Source organism: Anolis carolinensis, chromosome 1 (assembly GCF_035594765.1).
Source record: "Anolis carolinensis isolate JA03-04 chromosome 1, rAnoCar3.1.pri, whole genome shotgun sequence".
NCBI lineage: Eukaryota > Metazoa > Chordata > Lepidosauria > Squamata > Dactyloidae > Anolis > Anolis carolinensis.
In genome coordinates this window covers 313,628,660-313,652,929 of record NC_085841.1, presented here as the reverse complement: position 1 = coordinate 313,652,929, position 24,270 = coordinate 313,628,660, and the positions used below count along the sequence as shown (strand labels likewise).

The following is a 24,270-nucleotide window of genomic DNA, read 5'->3' as shown; positions in this document are numbered from 1 at the left end:
TAAAACTGCATGAGTATTTATTTCGTGTCTAATCTGAATTGCACAAGGTCTTTACTTCCTATACAAATATGATGTTTAGACCATAAAGGCAATACTTATGTGTGATCCAGTTTAGTGATATGGACAACCAAAAAGGACAAACAGTATTTGTATGTTTATGGATACTGTAGGTAGGTACTACTAAACGCTTAAAAACACATAAATAGAAAAAGCAGTAATGAGACTTCAGAAGTACTCTTTGTTGAATTCCTCCTTTCAACATAAAGTCCTTCATTCTTTTCTATACACTTGAATCTGTTTTAGTAAAATCTCCTATTCAATGTTACCCACATTAACTCGATATATTAGAGCTATGACTTGTGATCTTCGCACAGGAAATGTGAAGAGACACTGTATAAACATGAGACATTTTGTATGATTTATGGCCATTTGTAGAGATACCTTTGGCAGTTTTTTGGGGGTGGGGTGGGGTGGATGGATGGATTTTTTAGTTTCTAGGTAACTCAAACTATAGGTACCCTGGCTCATGTTTTGTTGACAGGAAGAGAAACATAATCAGGAGCAGGTACAGCATATGCTCTTGTTTCAAAAGGGTTGGTTGGTCATCATTTGTCAAGATCTAAGCTGGACATCAGTGGTCTTCATATAAACTCCCAGCAGATAATGTTCATCAATCAGGATGAGCAGTTATATTTTTCCAAAAAAATTACAGTTGTTTTGAAAAAAGATATTTATTGACTTAATTTAAGAAGCATAACCAAAAGCTCCAAATAATGTTAGTTTTTTCTTTGTACTACGTGTATGACTCTTCCTCGTCTTCCTGTTTCATCTGCTCAATAAGTTTCTGCCTCTCAGCAGCTTGGCGCATCCGCATCATCACAAGGCTTTCATAATCCCGTTCTGAGACTACTGAATCCTAAAGAAAAGGTCACAGCAATTAATGTTAAGTGGAATTCTTTTTTTCCAAAGTCATAACATTTATTAAAAGAGAAAGATCACCCTTTGCCACACATATGCAAGGAAAGAGTGCATCTCACAACAGTATACATAAACACAAGATCATTGAAGACAACTGTGACACTGGCAATATATCTGATCCATATCACAATAAGCAAGTCATTATCAGTCTTTTTGGCTCAGTTCAAACAAAGAAGGAAGAAGAAACAATATTCATCACATACAACTGGAAGTCCTTTAAGATTATAGAGGAACCTCTCTACATACATACTTTTCGACATATGAGCCATTGCTTGGCCCGGGTTTTGATCTAACTTCCAAGTGCCGTTTCAATGTACAAGCAGCCCAGAGGGAGCACTTGCGTCAAGTGGAGTGCTCACGCAAGCGTCAGACAGAGCACTTGCACAAGCGTCAGACAGAGCACTTGTGCCAGATGGAGCACTTGCGCTCGAGCCAGAGAGAGCACTTGCACCAGACAGATTCATTTAATAGTAGTCTGATCAGTATTAGATGTAACCTGAGTGATTAATGAAAGTATATTCAGATGCAGTAAGCTTCCAAGGATTGAAACTGTGCCTGAAATTGTTCAGAGGCATCTATCTCTGAGACAGAATGCTACCCTAGATTAACTTTGTTGTCTCAAGTTAAATATACCCTTTGTTTTAAAAAGATGCAAAGATCTTTACTGCATATCTTTAATTATTCTATGCATGCTACATAAGCAGCAAAATCAACAATAATTTTAAAGGTTTGGCTGATTAGGAATGTGTCCACAAATGAGATTATTCTCTTCCAGTTCTATGAGTTGAATAGCACCAGCCTGAAAAGGAGCACAACAGGTTACTTTAATCCTAATGAGACCGCAACATGAAAATTTAATTACAGATTCTCTAGAAAAGGGAGGCCTGAGTAGTAGAACAGCACAATATCCTGAATATTGGTTCTACTTCTATAAAATACTAGCAGAAGAACCTGCATTCACTTAGGTTACACATGTCGTATTTGAAAATACTATGCCCCCCACTTTTGAGAGAGGCCATAGATGCTGAAGACTATAGATAAGTCTTCTGTGTATTCAAGCCCTATGAAATTGGAGTTTGCCCATACCGTACCAGTCAGTGGGTGTGGAGAGGCAATGCTATAATTCTATCCCTCAGACATTTCCTTCCTTTGCTTCAAACTGTATTGAATTTAAAGTTACATGCTGGTTATGGAACATATTATCTAATTACTAAAGATGGGCCCTCCGGCTTTTAAGCAGGCAAACACATTTAAATCCAAGTTAATTAATCCCCTGTAACAATCAACACTAGTTTGTTAAAGTATCTAGATTTCAAAGTCTTGAAGCTGTGACTCTGAGAGGTAAATATGCCCTTTTATAATTACAGATTGTATAAATTAGTATAGACTCTACAAATTAGTATATACTCCATGAAAAGCCAGTGTGGTGTTTGATTAGGACCCTGGAGACCTGGGTGTAAATCCATAGTTAGCCATGGAAATTCACTGGGTGACCTTGAGGCTAAGTCACATTTTCTCAACCTTAGAGGAAGGCAACGGTAAACTCCCTCAGGAGAAATCTTGCAAAAACCAACCAACCCACCTACCCACTGCTCATAATAAGTTCAATTTAGGATTGCAATAAGATGGAAATATGTGTTGTCGAAGGCTTTCATGGCCGGGATCACAGGGTTGTTGTATGTCTTTCGGGCTGTGTGGCCATGTTCCAGAAGTATTCTCTCCTGACGTTTCGCCCACATCTATGGCAGGCATCCTCAGAGGTTGTGAGGTATGGATAAATTAAGTAAGGAAAGGAAAGAATATGTATCTGTGTATAGTCCAAGGTGTGGCAAGAGTTCTTTGTCACTGGGAGCCAGCATTAATGTTTCAGTTAATCACCCTAATTGGCATTGGAAATGTTTTGTCCCTTGCCTGGGGGCATCCTTTGTTCAGTCAAGTCCTTATTGTGTTGGTTCCCATCTACTGTTTTGATTTTGGAGTTTTGTAATACTGGTAACCAGATTTTGTTCATTTTCATGGTTTCTTCCTTTCTGTTGAAGTTGTCCACATGCTTGTGGATTTCAATGGCTTCTCTGTGTAGTCTGACATGATAGTTGTTAGAATGGTCCAGCATTTTTGTGTTCTCAAATAGTATTCTGTGTCCAGGCTGGTTCATCAAATGTTCTGCTATGGCTGATTTCTCTGGTTGAATTAGTCTGCAGTGCCTTTCATGTTCTTTGACTCTTGTTTGGGCGCTGCGTTTGGTGGTCCCTATGTATACTTGTCCACATCTGCATGGTATCCGGTAGACTCCTGCAGAGGAGAGAGGATCCCTCTTGTCCTTCGCTGACCGTAGCATGGATGGAAGTAACTTGAAATAACTTGAAGGCACACAAGAACAACAGATTCTATAATATAGAAGATCAAGGGGACCACTAGACCAAGACAACTATAAGAAGTTGTCTTGGTCTAGGAGAAGAGGAAACAACTAATTACGATCATAAATCCCCCTTTATATTAATAGCTACCATAATTTTGCTTGTGCTAAATGAAAGAGCTCCTGTGTTAACGTCAAATCAATGGAAATATTTTTCCTAGAACAATTAGGAAATGTCATCAGTACTTCCTTAAAAATGTAAAATTAAGCAATTTAATTATTGTTTATAATTTTATGCTACCCAGACTTTAAGCAATTTAGATCTGCAGATGTAAGAGTTCCAGCACACACATTTCATCTGAAGAGTAAATGTATGAAGTAGATTAGGGCTATACATAGTGGGCTTCATAGCCGGGTGGGGATCTACTTTCTAGAACGAATCCGAATCCTGCCTACTACAGAAGATCACATCAAGAAATGAGTTCTTTGCATGAACTGATCTGGAAATACCTTCAATATATGATAGGAAATTAGGGTTTAATAAAAACATTAAATTCAAATGTATCTCTTATAGAAGAAAAAGGATACAAAGAATTTTACTATAGCAAGGTGGGCTATTATAAGCTCTTTTCCAAAACAAAGATCATATTTATGTTAAAAAGCAGACATTTGGAGTGAAGGGAAGATTCAAGTTATTCAGTTTATGCCTTCAAGTTATTTCCATCTTATTGCAATCAAAGATGTTGCTACTGAATGTCCAAGTTTCTCTAGCCTTTTGACACCATGAGAAAAAATACAAAGGCAAGTTTAGTGGACAGCTCACCTACATCTAAGCAGTAAAATGTAACACATAGATTGTTCCAGATTGCTTCTGGGTTATCAGGTTTATTAATCATCTGTCATGGTTCTCTATGTGAGTCACAAGCACTCCAATTCTACATATCATTTTATACTTCTCCTTTCAAAATTAGGGGGTGATTCCATTTTTAACAATAGTTGGAATTAAAAGAGACTCCTGAACCTGGGGTTAGACACATAGAACTAAATGTTATTCAATGTTATTATAAGTACTTCCCTATCTTTCACCTCTCATTGATTCTAAGGAAAGTAGTTCAAATGCTCCATAGAAGCCTTGAATTTGCCTGAGGCACCAGATGTGGTCTGATGCGTCAGTTCTACACACCTACTTCCTGAAACCTTGGCAATTAACTAATAGTGTAAATCCCAGTTTCTGATGCGACTGAGTCAGCAAGGGCTTGGCACAGAACACACACAAAGGAATTACCACCCGCAAAACATACGAGTAGCTGACTGGGATGAGTGAAGAACAACACAGAAGAAAACGTTCTAGAGAAAGACAACTAAAAAGATATATTGGGTGGACTTTTTAACACTGCCAAGGCAGAATATCACTGAAACAGGTATGCTGTCACTGTGCTGGATATCATCTTTCAGACTTCCCCTCCTGGCTATGTTTGTGTCGGTCCATCTAACCGTAAGTATTAACCCTATATTTCATTTTTATGACTACTGAGTCCCACCAGGGATTGACAAATCCTTCAAGAGCAGCTCTTTGTTAATAAGAATGAGAGGCCAATGGTATTTTTTTTTTACTGTGTAATACTGAATATTTAAAAAATATTGACACAGTCTTGTGCTCTATAATCTGGGTGATTTTGTTAGACAAATGGTCTGTCTGCACAGATTTTCAACTGCTGTTGATCTGGCAAGTCTATGTTTTATGTCAAACTGTGCTTGCATATCAAAATTACAAAAGTAAGACAAATGGGAGGCTAAGATGAAGGAATGACAGATGAGAAGTGATGAGAAGTGGATATGGGAAAGATGGCAATTGTGCCTGAATTCATGATGAGAGGGAAGAAAAAAGGCAGAACAACAAAAACAAACAAACGATAACATGATTGGTCAAATGAGGATGACAAAGCAAAAATTCTATACAAGAGCAGAATAGAGATAAACAGTTTTAAAAAGAATTGGAAGTATAGTTTGAAGCAGTTGAAATATACATGATTTTTATCTGAAAACCTAAAAGACAGAATAGCTGGAGTACTTTTTGTGTGTGCCTATTTACTTGTAGGTTTTAAGAGAAGAATATTATATTTACTTAGTATTTACTCCAAAATTCTTTTGATTAACAATTACTTTAGACCACTTTTAAGGGAAGATTTCCAATGCACATGTAGTGTACATAAAACAAATCTAGCACAGCAAAAAATATTTTTAATTTAACCCTTGCCTATTACTTTTAAAGTTTAAATAGGCACTAAGGGGACGTTTGTCTATTTTGACGAGCCAGATTGCTTTCTCTCTCTCTCTCTCCCTTCTAGGAAGTAGGAGCTGATTGACTAAAAAACCTCATTATAACTTGAGACCAAAACTTTTTGCCATCGCTGTGCAGTTAACTATCACCACCATCTTATTGCTTCCTTCACTATGGACACTTGGCGGAGAGGCTCCATCAGGTCCTCAGGTTTTTTCAAGCGCCTCTCATTCAGAAGACCTAAGAAACTAGGCAATCAAGTCATTGTCTTAAATCACGACAGTCAAACAATAGACTGTTCTGGACATTACAATCAAAAGGAGTTCCTAAGGGACTTGAAGAAGAAGTCAGCCTACTTATCATGCCAAAGCGAGCAAAACTTAGCCACGAAGCCACAGCCACCTCCAAAGCCTCCCCGGCTGTATCTGGACAGTGCCAGCTGCCCCAATATAATAGATCACACAGATTCCTCTTCTGCAAACCTCTCCTTTCCAATCACCTTACATCATTCCCATAAGGCAACTCAAACATCACCTGACCTACTTTGCACGAATCAAGACACAACCTGGTACTCCTCAGAAACATCTTCTTGGCTTGGTAAAACGTTTCTAGATCCATCAGACCCTTTCTTTTCCTTCACGCTGGATTTTGGGCCCTCACTCCTTGATGATGTTTTGCATACACTCAGGAAACAGAATTTGCTATTAAATTCCAGCTAAATCAGAGGAAGAAACCTTATCGGACTACTGGTTATTCTTCACTAACCTACATTTTGTCCTTTATTTCTCATTGAGATCTCACAGTACACTAGCAGAAGACTGCTCCATAGACTAGTAATTACAGGTACTGCTGCTGTTCATCTTTCTTTTCAAGACTACCCCCCATTATGTTGAAGTACTTTGTTTTCATGGACAGGCAAAAGGTTTGCTACATTTGAACTGTATCAGAATGCCAAAACAAAGGACCATGAGCCAAAACGTGTGTGGTGTGGCATAAGGCACTGTGCCATAAGAACAGAGAGGTTTCTTTGGATACTCTCAGCAGTCTTAAGTTTCTCATGCCTTCAGTTCAAAGAGACTATTTCAAAGACAGAACATTTTATGGAGAGAAAAAGTGGGATATAAATAAACATAATAATAATAATAATGAAGGTGAGAGCCTAGAAGTGTGCTTAATGATGTGGAGACAATGAATATGAAGCTTTGCTTCCCTTACATCAATACACATTTCTCTAAATTAATTCTCATTAATTAATATGTTTAAGCTATTGGAAAGTCTTACCACAAAGCCTTATTGCTATGCTTTGTATTTATCACTGGGAATGTGTATGTTTGTGTGTGTGTGTGTGTGTGTGTGAATGCAGAAAAAGTGCTTCTGCCAGATGCTATGAATATTACAGTGAAAAATATGAAAGAGTGTGTAGTCTTTATTAAAAGTATTTATTTTATATCCATAGCATTCCTTTAACTTTCATGGACAAAGCTTAATTTAGCAGCAGATCCCAGAGAAATACCTATCGTTACCCCTAAAAAAACAAGAAAAGGAAAAGTAATACAGCTACTGTTCTGCACTGCACATTCCACCTCTACATCTTAGGATTTCCTACAAGAAAAAGAATTTCTATGGCCCAAGGTCAGAATTTGGTGTCTCTAATAGTAGTTTAAGTTATTGACTTAAATTGAGCTTTTATTGTTCAGTTCCTCTACTTTATATGTGGAATTTCACTGGAGTTGGGGGGGGGGGAGGGGGGGAGTTAAAATTTATTATCTTCCCTTCAGTGTTTTTCCACTGCTTCTGTCTATCTCTCCATACAATACAGGGCCTTTCTACACGGGGGATCCACAATGGGCTTGTCTCTAAAGTAAAAGTAGCTGGGTTAGGAATGCCTGTTCAAACACGTGACCAGTGTCACACATAATTCTGTCTCACCACTGAACTAATGCTTGTATCGAATTCTGAACTCCACCCACTTCTGCATAGCTGAGATTCTTACTGTGTCATTAAGGGAAAAACCCAATACATGTCAAGAGCTCTTAATTAAGCGACTTTTGCTCTTGCTTCAGTTTCTGCTTGAACAATATGATCAAGTCAGAGTCAGATATGAACTAAGGATTTATTACTTCAGCTTAAAGGCTTAGGTAAGCAGCATTTCAAGGGCGCAGCAGTACTCTACATAGCATCATGACTTTTCAACTAGCATGCAAAAATTATTCCTATCTTAAGTGCAAAAAGTGACAGCAGTTTGATTTCACTGTGAGTGACAGGATTGTGTCTCTATTACTGGATGTGATTAATGTCTGTTTAATCTGAACAATCTTTGGAGAAGTTATTATTCTGTCATGCTTCTAACATAAAAGAATATGCAGCTTTAAGTGCAATTGTTTAGGATCAGAATGACAGTACATACGAAACAGAAGCAAATATATTATTGTTGGAACAAATGTAGATTAATCCAAAGAATGGTGGCTGTATGGGTCCATTGGAACTGCTACTGCAGTTAAAGCCTCTCAAATTCAATACAGTAAGGATGGGACACAGGGGAGGATTTTTCCACTGCTTTCCTTGTCTGAAGCTTTTTCACCCCCACACTGAAAACAATGGAAGTTAATTAATGGTATCTACTTTGCGATATTTCAGAGGAACACAGACTATGGATCCACAGCTTCCTCTGCCATATCTCCAAAATGTCTCAATTTAGCCTCAATTATCCATGGAATGCTGTGGGCAAAACAGAAACAACAGTAGAAATTGACACAGCTATTGAGCTAAGAAGGCCTCTATCTGTCAAGAAAGAGAGAGAAGTGGAAATATCCCATTACTTCTCAGCTGCCCTCTCAGAAAGTATTGGATTTTCTCTTTGATAGACTGTAAAATATTTCAAGCATGAAGGAAGTACACAGTTATTAATTAGAAAGCCGACGGGTGATATGGTGATGTGAATGTAACAGAAAACAGAACAATCCCAAGGCAAATGAAAATAATAGAATTAATGCTAATATAATTTTAATGTCAAGACTCTTACAAATTTTTGAGGAAAGAAATAATCTGAGATGAATACTAACATAAGATACAATGAGGACAAATAACATGGCTCAAAAAGAGATCATGTAGATTCAAGTTCTGTCTACTGAATTCCAAATGAGTTCTGTAGTGAGTAGTGTAGTCTTAGACAGAATTAATGTGAGTTCATACAGGAGTAATTTTACAGAAACAGAAAGGGTGGGGATGCACATTCACAGCATGGGATAACGAAAAGAAAATGTTTTCATTATCAAAGGGTTAGCTAAACTGGAACTTTGATCATTACCGAAAAAAGTACAAAAGTACATCACCCAAAGTCTATTCTTGGTTCTTTTTACAGTTTCTGCACAATTCTGGGAATTTTCAAAGCAGTTTTCACAGAATTCAGTATTTCTTTCAAAAAAAAAACCCCTCAGGACGCAAATCCATCTCACTGTTAATAAACTCAGGGAAATAAACTCAGCTCTAATCAATGTAGAGGCTGCTACCATCAGTTTCTCCTGTTAAATATCTAAGAGGAAAACTCCTCCTTCAGGAAAAAGCACCGGTTTCTGTCTCATTTCATCCGTGTTATTCCTTCAGGCTAATAATCCATTGAGCACCAGTGTTCATTAGAAGACCTGACTTGAACTGCAGTGTGTCCCCCAATTTGCTTCTGTCTTATAAAACCTACGACAGGAATTGAAGAGCTCAAACAGAATGGTCCATTTTGGCAGGGCTGAAGGTTAGACGATCATAATGACTGCAACTCTCTCACCAATAGAAAGCTATGGACATAAATCAGAGGCTCCCAGGTTTCTTTACCCCTCAGCTCAAGATGTACTTATCTTATACAGCAATTAGACTACAGCCTCCCAGTCAAAAGCACTGCAATGGAAACTAACCAAGTCAAACTGAACCACAAACTAGAGATTTAGTAAGAAGCAGTACAGGCAGTCCCCGAGTTACAAATATTGGACTTACAAAAGACTCTTAGTTAAGAATGGGAGTGAGACAATAGGAAGTGAGAGAAATCTACCCCTGAAAGAGCTATCAAGAGGAAAGGGGGTCTCCAATGAAGTTTTATCTTCATTTTTTGTTTCCACAAAAAGCAATATTTTTCAAAATCTAATTATCACAGGGACAGAAAGTGAGGTGAAAACGTCTGAACAGGGACTCAGGCAGCAAAACAAACACCACAGGGGTGTTAACACTTCCCTATGCTATCCAAAGCGTGCTCTGTCTCTCTCGTTCTCCCTATCTTTCTATCTATCTAGGCTGGAGTTACACTGAAAAAAATGTACCTGTTCCAATTTACAAACAAATTCAACTCAAGAACAAACCTACAGAACCTATCTTGTTGTAATTTGGGGACTGCCTGTACTTGTAGCCAAAATTATTTCACCTAAATGCAAACAAGACTGGCATCATCTGTTGCTCTTTCACCCTTTACAAAGGAGCTTGAGAACTAGGACTTCTATGGGGGGTCTACTTGAGACAGCTTTGTGTGGTTGTGAAGGGAGTTCTTTATGGATTCCATCCAGTTCAAGGTAACCAGTCAGAAGGTTGTTACCTATTCCACTCCAGGCAAGACTATCTGAGTCTGTAAACAGTCAGCCCTGTGGAATCAGATAGGGAAGTCAACCTTCACAGAGAGCGGCAAGTGTACACAAGCTGGAGCCACCCAGACTCCAACAAAGCCTCCAGGAAGTTGAGAGGTAGTTTATCAGGAAATGCCACTTTGAATCAAGTACCAAGAAACCTGCAAGCAAAACAATAGCATATGTAAACAACAGCTTCTCCTGAGAAGTCACCAGAACACCTGCTCATTAAGTATGTAACTTGCTACTTTCCCACCTACGCACCACTGAAGAAGTTATCCAGGCCATGTCCACAGAGCAAAGGGGCCAGATCATGATCAAAGGTGTGCGTGTAACTAAGCTTCTGAATTAACAGCAGGGAGCACAAAGAGAATGAATGAGGAGAGCACAGGTACAGACCTCATATAGAGGTGGGCAAAGAGTGGCTCATGGCCAAATATACCAACTTTTTCACCCCTAGACTGCAGAGACACCTCAAAATCACACGAGAGCCCCAAACTATAAGCAAAGCAAGTGGTTTATTGAAGAATATATGTAAGCAATAGCAAATCAAAGTTCAAAGTCAATGAAACAAGATTTTAGTCCATCAGGTACAAAATACTTGAGAGTCTTGAAGCAAGTGTCCATGAAAATCAAACACAAGAATAGTCTTCAACAAGGTATCAAAATTAGTCCAAGGAACAGGACCAAAACTGGAACAAATAACAGGATCTTTGACTGGAACAAGGAATCCAAACTGCAAAACTTTCAGGAACAATAACTGGATAATCCAAAAATTCCCCAAGAGCAAGAACAAGGACTGGAATAAAACTCAAGATACAATGCTACATGTACTTGGCATAAAAATCCACAGGAACAAGAAACAGGTTTCTGTAAGTCCATGAACAGGAACTACGCTCGATGAGCAAAGTTACCACCTCTGAAAATCTCTTTCAGAAGCAGTTCCTCTTAAAGCTGAAATCAAGGCTGCTTTCCATGGGAAATTTGTTTAAAACCTTTTCTCATTAACAGCCTTCTGCTTCATGTCAAACCCTCCCTTTCTTGTCTCTGTTGACATATAGCTTTCTTTCTGTCAACCTCGTTAGTCTTATCACAACTGAAATGCCCATTGCCAAGGGATGGTTCGACCTTGACTCCCCCAAGGAATGCGGTTCAAGCTGCCTGCTTGAAACCATTGTATGCTTGTTCCCAGAATCCTCAGGGACAAACTTTGACTGGCCAGGAACAGCAGCTTTATCAAACTCCGGCTGTATGGGAATCCTAGGCCCCAACCCAGATTCATCTGATAGGTCAGGTGCAGGCACAACACAGGCTGAACAGGACCAACCTCAGGCTCACCCAAAAGCTCAGGTGAAGGCTGAGATACAACACCAACTAGGGTCCTGAAAAATGACTATGAAGCTTACCCAAAGTCCTCTGACTAAACCAATTTTTAAAAAGTGTTATTTTCCTGCAATGCTTTATCTGGAACTCAGCAAATGGATACAAATGCATCAGTTTTCATCTGTACTACGCCTCTGGAAGAACAGAGTTCAAATCCCCATTTTGCCATGAAAGCCCAGCAGGTGACCTTGGTAATGTGAACTCTGAACTACCAGAGACCTAGTCCAAACTCAATATATTTTCCTGCTCCGCAAATCTCCCATTTCCATTTCTCTAGTTTTAAAAGTGTTATTTTCCAGCAATGCTTTATCTGAAACTCAGGCAATAGATACAAATGCATCAGTTTATTTCCACATCGTTTCAGAGCCCTCCAAGCCCTCCTACCAAGAACCCCCCCACCCCCAATATAACACAGCCAAAAGTGACGCAATTACACTTGCGTTACCCTGGCATGTGACAATGTAGCTCACCAAGGGAGTGAGAAAGAATTGAACCTTCCTCTTTAGTTTAACTCTATTTAAACGGTAACTATTAGCAGCCTCTGGGAAACCCACAAATGCACATGAGTGGTTTCTCAACTCTGACCTGTGACAACACTCTCATGGGGGTTTCCTAGCAATTTTTTTTTAAAAGGCTTGCTTTAGTTCTCACTCTGGGATTTAATTTTCACTCAGACATGGAAATCCAGTGGATGACCTTGAGCAGGTAACATTCTCTTAGCCTCAGAGGAATACAATGGCAAACCCCCGGAAACAAATCTTGTGAAGAAAACCATGTGACAAAATTCAGAAACTGCAAAGTGTGTCTAACTGACAGGTTCCTTAAAATGCAGTGACTTCTACATAGACGTTAACAGCACAACCCAAATGCTAAAGTAATGTAATCAATATAATTTACAGAAGATATTCATGTTCATCTTTTTCCCAGGCTTCCTTTTCATAAATGGCACAGGTCCACCTTTAATGATCCAAACCTGACATAACAAATGCCAATGACATGGTTTTATAGAAATTTTAACAAGCAATAGCTCAGTTAATTCTCATCATGGCTATAGGATTTCGAAAATCAAGGCAGATTTATGGTTGAATTAAGTCTTATAAATCCAACAAAAACAGTTTACTAAACATGTTTTATTCAACAGTGCAAAAATAAAGCTAATGCAGAAGTTAAACATTTCCCCCACTCCCTACAGCACAGATAAACATACAGATACAGCACCAGTAATTTGCACTGGCTTACCTGGGATATTCGTGGCTGGATGCTGCCATCAGCATATAGTGTGCTGCCTTGTGGTTGGCCCTCCAGCCAGGTGATTTTTAGAGGATTATTTATCAGTCCAACTTCATTTTTCACTGCCATCTCCTAAAATTATTCAAAAGTCTGCAATTATATTCATTTCGCTAAAGCATGCTTTCCTAACCAAACCTCTGAAAACAAAAACGCCACAGTTGAATATAACTGTAACCGCTAGGTGAAACGTTTATCTAAACTTGAACAGAACTCCTTCCCAAACCCCTAACTAGGTTCTCAAAATTTTAATTCCACAGCCTCCCTCTCTCTCTCAATCTGATAGGACACACATTGTTACAAGGAAGGGCTTGGGAGACAAGAATCAAGGTAAGTAAAATGAATCCAGATTTCTTCAAAGAGGAGTGAAACGTTAACTAACATTTATTTGGACAGTACAGATAAGATTTGATTAAGTTTTTTTTAAGTTAAACATTAAATGGATTTTTTCAAATTTAAAAATATAGATAAAATATTATATTAAACAATTAATAGTGAAAAGTATAACTCATCACAAACAAACCTTTGCTTGGTCTCATAAAAATGCATTATAGGTAACCCTGCACATTTGCTGGGGTTAGGGGCACAGGACCTCTGTGAAAATGGAAGACCCCAAATAAAAAAAATGAGAGAATATCTCTCTAGAAATGTCAAGGTTTCCCACCATGACTTTATGGCCAATTTCCAAATGACCACAGAATCACATTGGAGGACCTAAAGATTCAGTTTTTTAAAAGATGGAAAGATAAGCACTATTAAAAAGAGAGTAAAAAAAAAAGTACACCCACGAAAGCAAAATAGAAAACATAACTACAAGTTTCCTATTCTCTCTCTGATAGTTCATATAACTTGACAACCCAAAGATTTCTAGAGAAGTGTTCCTTCTACCGTGCCAGGAGGAAGTCAACCACAGAATCACAGTGGAGCATCTAAAAAACCTTAAGATAATATTTTAAATCAAACCCATAAGTAATCAAATTTGCAAAAATTAAAATTGCAAATGTGAAAGCAAGGCTGTAATGACTCTTTCAAAGTCAGACTCATGCAGATTGAGTTCCCTACAAAAAAGGCATTTACTTAACATTTTTCTCATGAAAACAGCTCTAGCTTGCCTAGCACTGAACAACAATCAATTATTGCATCAAGTTTTTACACAACATAATTCTATCCTTTTGTGGTTGCTTGAATTGCCATGCTTGATCATGTGGAAGACTGGGATAAGTATTTTTCTGAAGCATTTAGCATTGTCTGTCAGAGAACGCTAATACCTTTCCAAACTACAAATCCCAGCATTCCAAAGAACACACACACAACTTACAGCAGCTTTTACTGTGGCAAATTCAACAACTGCACTTCCAGTCTTCTTGCTTGAAATCAGCAAATTCAGTACTTCACCATACTGCCAAGAGTAAAAGAGGGGGGGGGGGGGGGAGAAGAGAGAAATAAGTCCACAGGAGAATAAAAATGTTTTATGATATGAAAGCTCTGGATGAAATCTGCAAGTACAGATAGAAAAACTGTAATATAATAAGGGAAAAATACTGGCAAAGAGTAATTTATGTTGAGTTGCACTCTACAGGGATATACTAAGGCAACTAGTGAGTCACTGAAGTGGATGAAATGAAGACACAAAATTCACTGACTTTCATACATCATAATCTTCTGAAAAAACCCAATATTATCTGATTGTCAATTTTATTTCTGCAAAAACTGCAGTTGCTAGAGCTGAAATAATCTAGGCAAACAAAAACAACCAATCAGTTGCTGAAGATCTAACAGCTTCAAAATGTAGTAATAGTAAAAAAGCATGGGATGGGGAATCAAGTCAAATCACTGTATCAAAAGTTATTCAGGAATCAAGATTCAGGAATATATTAACTGTAAGACAATTTGCAAGTTAATACATTCCTTTGGCAGTACTCCTTTGCCAACAAACATGTATTAAAGAAGTTACTATGATGTAAGTTGATTAAAAATGCTATATGGCAGTGGTTCTCAACCTGTGGGTTCCCAGATGTTTTGGCCTTCAACTACCAGAAATCCTAACAGCTGGTAAACTGGCTGGGATTTCTGGGAGTTGTAGGCCAAAACACCTGGGGACCCACAGGTTGAGAACCACTGCTATATGGTTTCAAATTATTTAAAGAGCTTTGCCCTGAAACCTTTTGCTGCAGAACACAATGTAACTCTTATGATAAATTATAATAAACAAACCAAAACAAAATTCTAGCGTATCTTGGCTTGCAATGGATACAACACAGATTCAGAGGATACATTGAATAAACCATTTCTAATTAAATAATTTGTTTTGGAGGTAGAGTGAGACAGAAGCAAACAGGCTGTGTGGATAAGCACACAGCACAATAAACTTGAATTCCTCTGTAAATATAGTTAGTGTAACAGAAAACTAACTAAAGGGAAGAAGCATTTTAGAACAGAACCTTTTGTAGAATTTGCAGAAGAACTTCTTTTGAGTAACCGCCTTTAGTCTCATCCTCTTTACTGCATTTCCATCGCAGCTAATGGAAAAAAGTGACACATTATCTTCATGTAAGTAGCATACTGGGAGCTACATAGAAGGGAATCTAGCATTTGATTTTACAGATATGTTGCAAGTAAAGGTTTAAAAATAAATATGTGTAGGCATACTAAAAGATATTCTAGACTATATATAAACAGGTACAAGTAGTCCCACAAATAGGAAGCAGTTTGCATTTTAAGAACATGGGGAATTTGGTACATACACTGAGCAGCATCTAGCAATCTGTCACTACCCCAAGTCACAGATGTAATTACCTTCATTCTAGTGCCTAGATTCTAGATTAAACTGCAAGGAACACATTAAGGTGAAGTTAGTGATCATTCCACTAAGCAGCGAGGATGCCAGGGACAGTCCAGCTTTCTGGGAGGCTGGAGGTGATCCGTGTGGCTTCTACTGATGGAATGACACATTAGTTCCTCATCTTTCTTCATAGCTCAGATTTTGGGGAATGTCTTACTTTGAGCTTGGGTGTTCCTTTGCTCTCCTCTCCATACCTATCTTGTTTGCCTCAAAGAAGAAAAAGAAAAAAGGAAACGTTATACCATACAAACAATTTAGAAGCAAAAGGTGGCTTTTTATTCAATTAAAATATTTTAGCAGAAAAAGAAGTACTCACTGACAACAAACATGACAAGTTTACTGAAGGAGAAAAACTGAGCAGCTAGCATAACCAGAGGCTCTGATCTTGCTTGGCCTTACCATGCACCTGCTGTCCTTTCTCAAGTCGGATTTGCTCCTTGATGAGTCTCTGTTGCTCTTCCAATTGGCGGGATCCTTCTTCACGTAACCGTCGAATCTAAAAAGGAAAAATGTGACAATGCTGCCTCTTTATATATTCTGAAGCTCTAATTTAAGATCTCAGAATTTCACATTTTTTTGCAGATCAAAGTAGCTATTGTTTCATGTACATGCTCTGACCAACATTTTAAAAAAATTATTTGGTATGCTAGCCTTACCTCTTGTTCCAATGTCTTAGTTATATGGATTTCTTCCTCCTTGTTGACCTGAGACTGGGCCTCTCTTTCCCGGGCTTCAAGATCTGAAGCACAAAAAGTTCAAAAACTCAGCAAAACATAGATATTTTATATGAAATAGTGTGCATGCAGTTCATGAAATAATTCTGCAACATCATGATCTTATTTTAAAAACAATTTTATGGAAACAAATTATTATTACCATGAACCAATTAAAAGGATGCCATGCCTTAGCATTTGCTTCCTATGAAAAAGTAATATTCTGGATTTCCTTACCAAGCTTGACTTTTTTCCTCCTGTCATCAAGTTTCTGAGTTCTTTCTGCTGCCTGTTTTTTGGCTTTCCTTACTTTATCATATGCTGCCTGGAAAAATAACAACAAAGCAACAAAGGATATATTGAAAGAAATGAAATTGATAATCACATATGCAAAAATCATATAACTAAGGAAACCAAAAGAAAAAAGACAAGTGTAAACTTTCTCCAAGGTTAACCAAAGCATAATGTAAACAGCTGAGAGATCAGCTACCATTTACACCCCCTTGATTTTAGGTAGGATAAAGCAGAGCAGAATGAGCCTACAGCATTATGTTAAAAATAATCCTGCTTGGCTACCAACTATTATCAACACTGTTTCTTTTTAAGGCACTCTGGACATTGTTTTCAGGAGAAAAGCAATATAAAATGTTTAAAATAGATGGTACTGTTCCATTATCCGGGTGGACTCCAAAAGGGGGCCTAGACAGAGAAGGATAGTCCATTTAATGGGGGGAGGGGGGAGTTGAAGGAGGAAAACCATTTCCCCATTTTTGCTGGTTATCCCCCCCCCCTTCCCATATCATAAACGATGGTTGTTTCAACAACGGGACATGGGTGGTGGGAAAACAGGGGGAAATGGTTTAACTCCTTCAACTACCTTGCCCCCTAAAATGAACCTCCTGCTCTGTCTAGAGCCCACTTGTAGCCTCTGTCCAGATAATGGAACAGTACCAAATAGGTTAAAATGAAACATGTTTTCTCCCAATCAATCAATTTTTATTATGGTCCAAAGACCCAATTTGCTCAGTTATAAAAAGTGCACAAGTACTAACAGATCTTTGATTTTTTAAAATTTTTAGGAAATTACTAGGATGAAGGCAAACTATTGCACCACCAGTGCCGCTTGTCTTGTGAAGCATTCACAGTAGAAATTCATAGTAGCAATTAGTTTCTTGCATGTGATATCAAGAGGTAAAAAAAGGCCCCTGCTCTTTCTTATATGTATTCATTTTATGGGCACATTATTTCATTGTAAAATCCATGCCTTCTCAAATACCTGTTGTGTAAGGAAAAACATTGTTGATAGTAGATTTCCCGTCATCCTGAACTGTCATTATAATAATGCAGATAGAATAATTATATGGCAGTGTAGACTCATATAATCCAGTTCAATCTGCATTATATGACAGTATAGATAGAACCCTGGTCGCACATTCCCTTTGTATGCAACCGGACCCATCAGAAGCAACCAGTGACTCTATATTGGCCCACGAAGTAGTAGCTGAAGTCAGTGTGTGTGCTTTTTTATTCCTTCAAGCACTCATGTACACATTGATTCAAGGGTATTCCTGTATATGCTTGAAGTTATGAAATTGAAGTAAATAGCTCACCCTTGCTGCTGCATCTGTTAGAAGTGCCAATGCTTGGGACAACTGATGGAAAAGCTCAGCTAAGGGACAGAAAAGGAAAAACATTAAGAAACAACAAAGAAGACTGCTTACAATCCCTGGATATATATCTGAAACTATAATTTTTGCAGGAAAAAAGGTTTTATACAATAACTATAAAATTTGAAAATCAATTCCCACTATAAAGATTCATTTTCTCCCTTTACATAACAAACTCCCAACAAGTTTGCCCCTTCTTGGGAATAAACTGCTGGCTTCTACACATCTCATTTTCATGTTCTACAGATCTTTCAAGGCAAAAATAATTGAGTGGTTCATGCTGTACTACTTATTTTTATTTGATTTCTACTTGTCATTCTCCCCAAATGGGGCAGATAAAAGCAGAAAACTATAATGTTAAAATGCAATGAAACAATTATTAAAATACAACTGAATTTGAAGCAACTGAAAGAACACTGATTATAAAGTATAATACCCAGTTGCTCAAAGTCCCTTTCTCCACAGCCAATTAAAGGCTACCTTAATGAAAATATTTATGCTTGCTTAGAGAAAGGGCTACGCTAGACCAGGGTTTCTTTAACATTTTCCACTTGGAGCTCCTTTTGGTTCAAAATCATTTTACATAACAGTAGGTATATAAAACAGGTTTGAAAATCAAACATTTACTAATAACAAATCAGCATAACAAATCAGCATTTGCAAGGCTTGCTAAACAGGCTCATTTTCCTTTTTATGAAGTACAGCTGAAGCTTCTTCTGTATAATCCACTGTAGACACCACACAACCAATTTGTGTAAATATCTACAACAGCTAGGTGTATTCAGAAATCTTTTACTGCTGCTAAATTTTTTGTGACCCCCCAACACTGAGCACTATGCTAGGCTCCCTTAGAATGAGTCCATAACTTGGAGCAGCCGCTAAGCATAATTCCTGGTGACTATAAAGAGGACAGCATTAAGAAAATATTGTACTTCTGAAAAGACTGCTCATACCTGCTTTGGGATTGTCAGGGTGTTTATCTGGATGGCAAGTAAGGGCCTTTTGTCTGTAGGCTTTCTTAATCTTTAAGAGAAAAAAAAAGGATGCAATGAGGAAATAGTGAAAGGGTGTGGAAACAGCTTTATCAACAGCACCGGTAAGAATACTATTCTTCTGTCAAAGGATAACTCTCCAAATGTGATAGCATCCAACTGATTACAATAATAAATTATGGACTTTTGCTAAAATCAAACTTTACTGCAAAACTGACACCATAGCAGCACATATACGTCTCTCGCCAAGCAACCACGTTTCTACACTTAGGATCATATGGAACTAATAAAAATGGAAGTCTTCACTGATAAAGTACAGACAACTGGATGATGCGGCTTTGGCAAATTATAAAGGAGCATTTTACTTTGAGGTGACATAAGGTGCATCTACACTGTATAATTAATACAATTTGATACCACTTTAACTGCCATGGCTCAATGTAATGAAATTATGGGATATATGATAGGAATATATGGAGTCTGGCTTTGGTTTTCTTGGGATGGCCAAAGGAGTGCCCCTGTTTAAGTCCTCTGAAGGAAAAATATTGCTGCTTGAGTGACTCACCAGCTCAAGGTGTAGATACTGCATAGCTCAATGCTATGGAATCTTCAGAATAATAGTTCATTGAGGAACCAGCACCCTTTGACATAGAAAGACCTTGTAAAACTATAATTCCTGTGATTCCACAGCACTGATCCCAGACAGTTAAAATTGTGCCAAATTGCATTAATTCTACAGTGTAGATGTATAGACAAATAATTGAGTCAACTCAGTACACAGGCTGAAAGCTTCTGGTATTTGTGCACCACCTTGTGGGCAAAAAGTACATAATATTTACAGGTAATAATAACACTGCCCAAAGCACTACTTCAAATGTGATCTTAGAAACTGTTAAAACATGTTTCCAAAATGCTATTTAAGTGATTGCCTATAGTAAGCGGAAATGATCTCCATGCAAACCAATAGGGGAAATTCTACAAAACAGTTAATTTTTCCTTTTAAAAATAGTTATATGTGTAAAGGAGGAGCCTCCACCACACTCCTGGGCAGAGAGTTCCACTGCTGAACAGCTGCCACAGTTAGGAAGTTCTTCCTACTGTTCAGGTGGAATCTCCTTTCCTGTAGTTTGAAGCCATTGTTCTGTGTCCTAGTCTCCAGGACAGCAGAAAATAAGCTTGCTCCTTCCTCCCTCTGAATTCCCCTCACATATTTATACATGGCTATCATGTCTCCTCTCAGCCTTCTCTTCTGCAGAATATGCGTGCCCAGCTCTTTTAGCCGCTTCTCATAGGGCTTGCTCTCCAGGCCCCTTGATAATTTTAGTCGCCCTCCTCTGGACACATTCCAGTTTGTCAACATCTCCCTTCAATTGTAGTGCCTAGAATTGGACACAGTATTCCAGGTGTGGTCTGACCAAGGTGCAATAGAGGGGTAGCATGACTTCCCTGGATCTAGACACTATATTTCTATTTAAAAGGTAAAGGTTTCCCCTGACATTAAGTCCAGTCGTGTCCGACTCTGGGGGTTGGTGCTCATCTCCATTTCTAAGCCGAAGAGCCGGCGTTGTCCATAGACATCTCCAGGTCATGTGGCCAGCATGACTGCATGGAGCGCCGTTACCTTCCTGCCAGAGCGGTACCTATTGATCTACTCACATTTGCATGTTTTCAAACTGCTAGGTTGGCAGAAGCTGGGGCTAACAGCGGGAGCTCATTCCGCTCCCGGGATTTGAACCTGGGACTTTTTGGTCCACAAGTTCAGCTGCTCAGCGCTTTAACACACTGTGCCACCAGGGGATCCTATTTATGCAGGTCAAAATCCCATTGGAATTTTTTGCCAACGCATCACATTGTTGGCTCATGTTTAACTTGTTGTTCATGAGGACTCCAAGAATTTTTTCACAACAATAGAAAATGGAAGGAAAAAGGAAGAGGGGCCGACCAAGGGCAAGATGGATGGATGTTATCCTTGAAGGAGCTGGGGGTGACGATGGTTGACAGGGAGCTCTGGCGTGGGCTGGTCCATGAGGTCACGAAGAGTCATAAGCGACTGAATGAACGAACAACAAAATTATATGTAATACATAATATATAATGATTATTAGTATTATATTGTATTACAATATGATCAATATTATATTTACATACAATATATTATATTATTAGTGTAGCACAATATTAGCATTGTATATTACTATATTGTACTTGACCACTTTGATGGCTGAAAGCGAGGAGGAGCTGAGGAGGCTTATAACCAAGGTGAAAGAAGAAAGTGCAAAAGCTGTGTTGCAGTTAAACATAAAGAAAACCAAGATTAGGGCAACCAGACTGATTGATAACTGGCAAATTGAGGGAGAAAACATGGAGGCAGTGACAGACTTTGTATTTCTAGGCGCGAAGATTACTGCAGACGCAGACTGCAGCCAGGAAATCAGAAGACGTTTACGTCTTGGGAGAAGAGCAATAACCAATCTCGACAAAATAGTGAAGAGTAGAGACATCACACTGGCAACGAAGGTCTGTATAGTTAAAGCAGTGGTATTCCCTGTAGTAACCTATGGATGCAAGAGCTGGACCATAAGGAGCGAAGAGGAGGAAAATTCTGAGAGAGCCTTGGACCACAAGAAGATCCAACCAGTCCATCCTCCAGGAAATAATGCCCAACTGCTCACTGGAGGGAGGTATATTAGAGGCAAAGATGAAGTACTTTGGCCACATAATGAGAAGACTTGGAAAAGATCATGATGCTGGGGAAAATGGAAGGAAAAAGGAAGAGGGGCCAACCAAGGGCAAAATGGATGGATGGTATCCTTGAAGTGACTGGCTTCACCTTGAAAGAGCTGGGGGTGGCGACGGCCGACAGGGAGCTCTGGCGAGGGCTGGTCCACGAGGTCACGAAGAGTCGGAAGTGACTGACTGAACGAATAAACAACAACAACCCTTGACCACTATACTGCAATATTATTAGTAACATTACATGTAATATAAAGTCTAATAAATATATTACATTACATGCTTCCTTTGGTAGGAAATTCTACAAATCTACATCTTCCAGGATTCTTTAGCACTGCGCCTTGGCAGTTTAAAGTGCTGTCAAACTGGATTAATTTTGCCACGGAGGCCCCCCTGGTTTTGTACAGCAAGTCAGCTTTTTGAAAATGTAAGACGAAGGGCGGGCAACTACTGGCACTCCAGATGTTGTTGGAGTCCAGTAACAGCGACACTCGAGATGGGCCTTGCCTGAACCTGAGGCCAGGGAGAAAAGCAGGCCTTGGCCCCAAGCGCGCCCCCTCCCCGTCCGGCTGACCTCTTTATCTGCCGCCTTCTCCCCGACGCCCAGCAGAGCGTACAGGTCCAGCTCCAGCAGCTCCTTATCCACCGCCATGTCTTCTTCCTGCACTTCCCTGTCCAAACGGCAACAGTTGACTCTCCACCCGGGCGCGTCTTCCCCCTCCTCAACACTTCGGAGTTCGCGACGGTCCCTGTGCGCTTGGGAAATGTAGTCTTTTCCCAATCTTTCGCTATAGTCAGAAGATTTGAATCAAGACTACAATTCCCGTCATGCCTCACCTCCTGCCCTAGCGCCCCTCCTCCTCCTGCTGTAAAGTGCTTCACGTGACGATTCGGAAGAGGAGCTCGAGAGTCCCAACAGCCACCGCGCGGGGGTTCTTGGGAAGTGTAGTTTCTCCAACGCCTGTTCCTGCGCCGGGGAGACCCCAGGAGAGATGTGAGTGAGTATTGCTCTCGCCTGAGTAGTGGCGGAATGGCGGGTTTCATTGAGAGACACCGAGGGAGGGCAGACAAGGTGCCCAAGGGTGCTGCCTTCTGTATCAGGTGGGGAGGATCATCTGTAACCTTAGTGAAACATCATTTCCATGTCCATAACGGTGGATTTGTATGGAGCCTGGCGTTGGTTTTCCAAGGAGGGCCTCTGCTGAATGGCTCTGAAGTAAAACTACACCAGTTCTAGTTCAATGTTTATGTGCTCCAGGTTTTACATTGTAGTGTAATTTGTACTGCTTTTGATGTTGGGCGCCTCTTTGAGTCCCTATTAAGAAAAGGAAGTGGGGCATTAGTAATAATAATTTTTTTTTTCGTTCAAAAAACTGCAAGTCGCTTCAGGTGTGAGAGAATTGGCCATCTGCAAGGACGTTGCCCAGGTGACGCCCGGATGTTTGATGTTTTATCATCCTTGTGGGAGTCATCTCTCATGTTCCAATATTAATAATACTAATAATGTTATGAACCCAAGTGTTGTGTCTTAATGTGTTGTCAAAGGCTTTCATGGCTGGAATCACTTGGTTGCTGTGAGTTTTCTGAGCTATATGGCCATGTTCTAGAAGCATTCTCTTCTGACATTTCGCCCACATCTACGGCAGGCATCCTCAGAGGTTGTGAGGTCTGTTGGAAACTAGGCAAGTGGGGATTGTAAATCTGTGGAATGTTCAGGGTGGAGAAAGAACTCTTGTCTGTTTGAGGCAAGGGTGAATGTTTCAATTTGCCAGCTTGATTAGCATCTAATAGCCTTTCGCCTTCAAAGCCTGGCTGCTTCCTGCCTGGCGGAATTCTTTGTTGGGAGGTGTTAACTCCACCTCAGGCATCAGAGGAGCTGCAAGGCCAAGAACAAGCCACGAGAGAAAAGACAAAGATCCACCCAGAGGAAAAGTGTTCTTACCATACATCAAGGGAACCACTGACCGCACAGGGAACCTGATAAAGAAACACAACCTACAAACTATCTACAGACCCACTAAGAAAATCCAGCAGATGCTGTGTTCAGCAAAAAGACAAGAGGGATCCTCTGACCTTTGCAGGATTCTGCCATGTACCGTGCAGCTGTGGACAAGTCTACATAGGGACCACCAAACACAGCATTGCCCAAACATGAATCAAGGAACATGGAAGGCACTGCAGACTATATCAACCAGAGAAATCAGAGGACTTCATGAACCAAACAGCATATTATTTGAGAACACAGAAATGCTGGACCACTCTAACAACCACCATGTCAGACTACACAGAGAAGCCATTAAAATCCACAAGCATGTGGACAATTTCAACAGAAAGGAGGAAACCATGAAAATGAACAAAATCTGGATACCAGTATTTAAAAAAACCCTCTAAAACCAGGACAGTAAATAAAGAACAGCACTCATCAACATTCACACTC

The 24,270-nt window shown here is 39.4% G+C and overlaps 3 protein-coding genes across 6 annotated transcripts in view; 2 read left to right on the top strand and 1 right to left on the bottom strand.

Annotated features, from left to right (window-relative positions):
- Window positions 1-712: 712 nt before the first annotated feature.
- On the bottom strand, window positions 713-22,710 carry dnajc17 (DnaJ heat shock protein family (Hsp40) member C17). 2 transcript variants are annotated; one of them, XM_003224771.3, is made up of 11 exons: window positions 22,408-22,710; window positions 19,062-19,131; window positions 18,052-18,110; window positions 16,679-16,766; window positions 16,385-16,467; window positions 16,128-16,224; window positions 15,886-15,935; window positions 15,328-15,405; window positions 14,205-14,285; window positions 12,839-12,961; window positions 713-916 (listed from the first exon to the last, which is right to left on the bottom strand). In XM_003224771.3, exons 1-11 carry the CDS (start codon window positions 22,483-22,485, stop codon window positions 794-796), a joined length of 930 nt encoding a protein of 309 aa, XP_003224819.1. In that variant the 5' UTR covers window positions 22,486-22,710; the 3' UTR covers window positions 713-793. The 2 variants fall into 2 exon arrangements, with proteins under 2 accessions (XP_003224819.1, XP_008115028.1); XM_008116821.3 differs by lacking the exon at window positions 713-916 and adding an exon at window positions 8,597-10,377.
- Window positions 4,436-7,064, top strand: c1h15orf62 (chromosome 1 C15orf62 homolog). The gene is made up of 2 exons (XM_008116819.3): window positions 4,436-4,829; window positions 5,683-7,064. Exon 2 carries the CDS (start codon window positions 5,789-5,791, stop codon window positions 6,332-6,334), a length of 546 nt encoding a protein of 181 aa, XP_008115026.1. The 5' UTR covers window positions 4,436-4,829; window positions 5,683-5,788; the 3' UTR covers window positions 6,335-7,064.
- The window catches only part of zfyve19 (zinc finger FYVE-type containing 19), a 23,970-nt gene continuing 22,408 nt past the window's right edge, over window positions 22,709-24,270 (top strand). The window contains exon 1 of one of the 3 annotated variants that reach the window (XM_062968170.1): window positions 22,709-22,831. The gene's annotated coding sequence lies outside the window, so the exon portion shown is untranslated. Of the gene's footprint in view, window positions 22,935-24,270 lie in introns of all 3 variants that reach the window. The other 2 variants (XM_062968171.1, XM_062968172.1) reach the window with 2 other exon arrangements.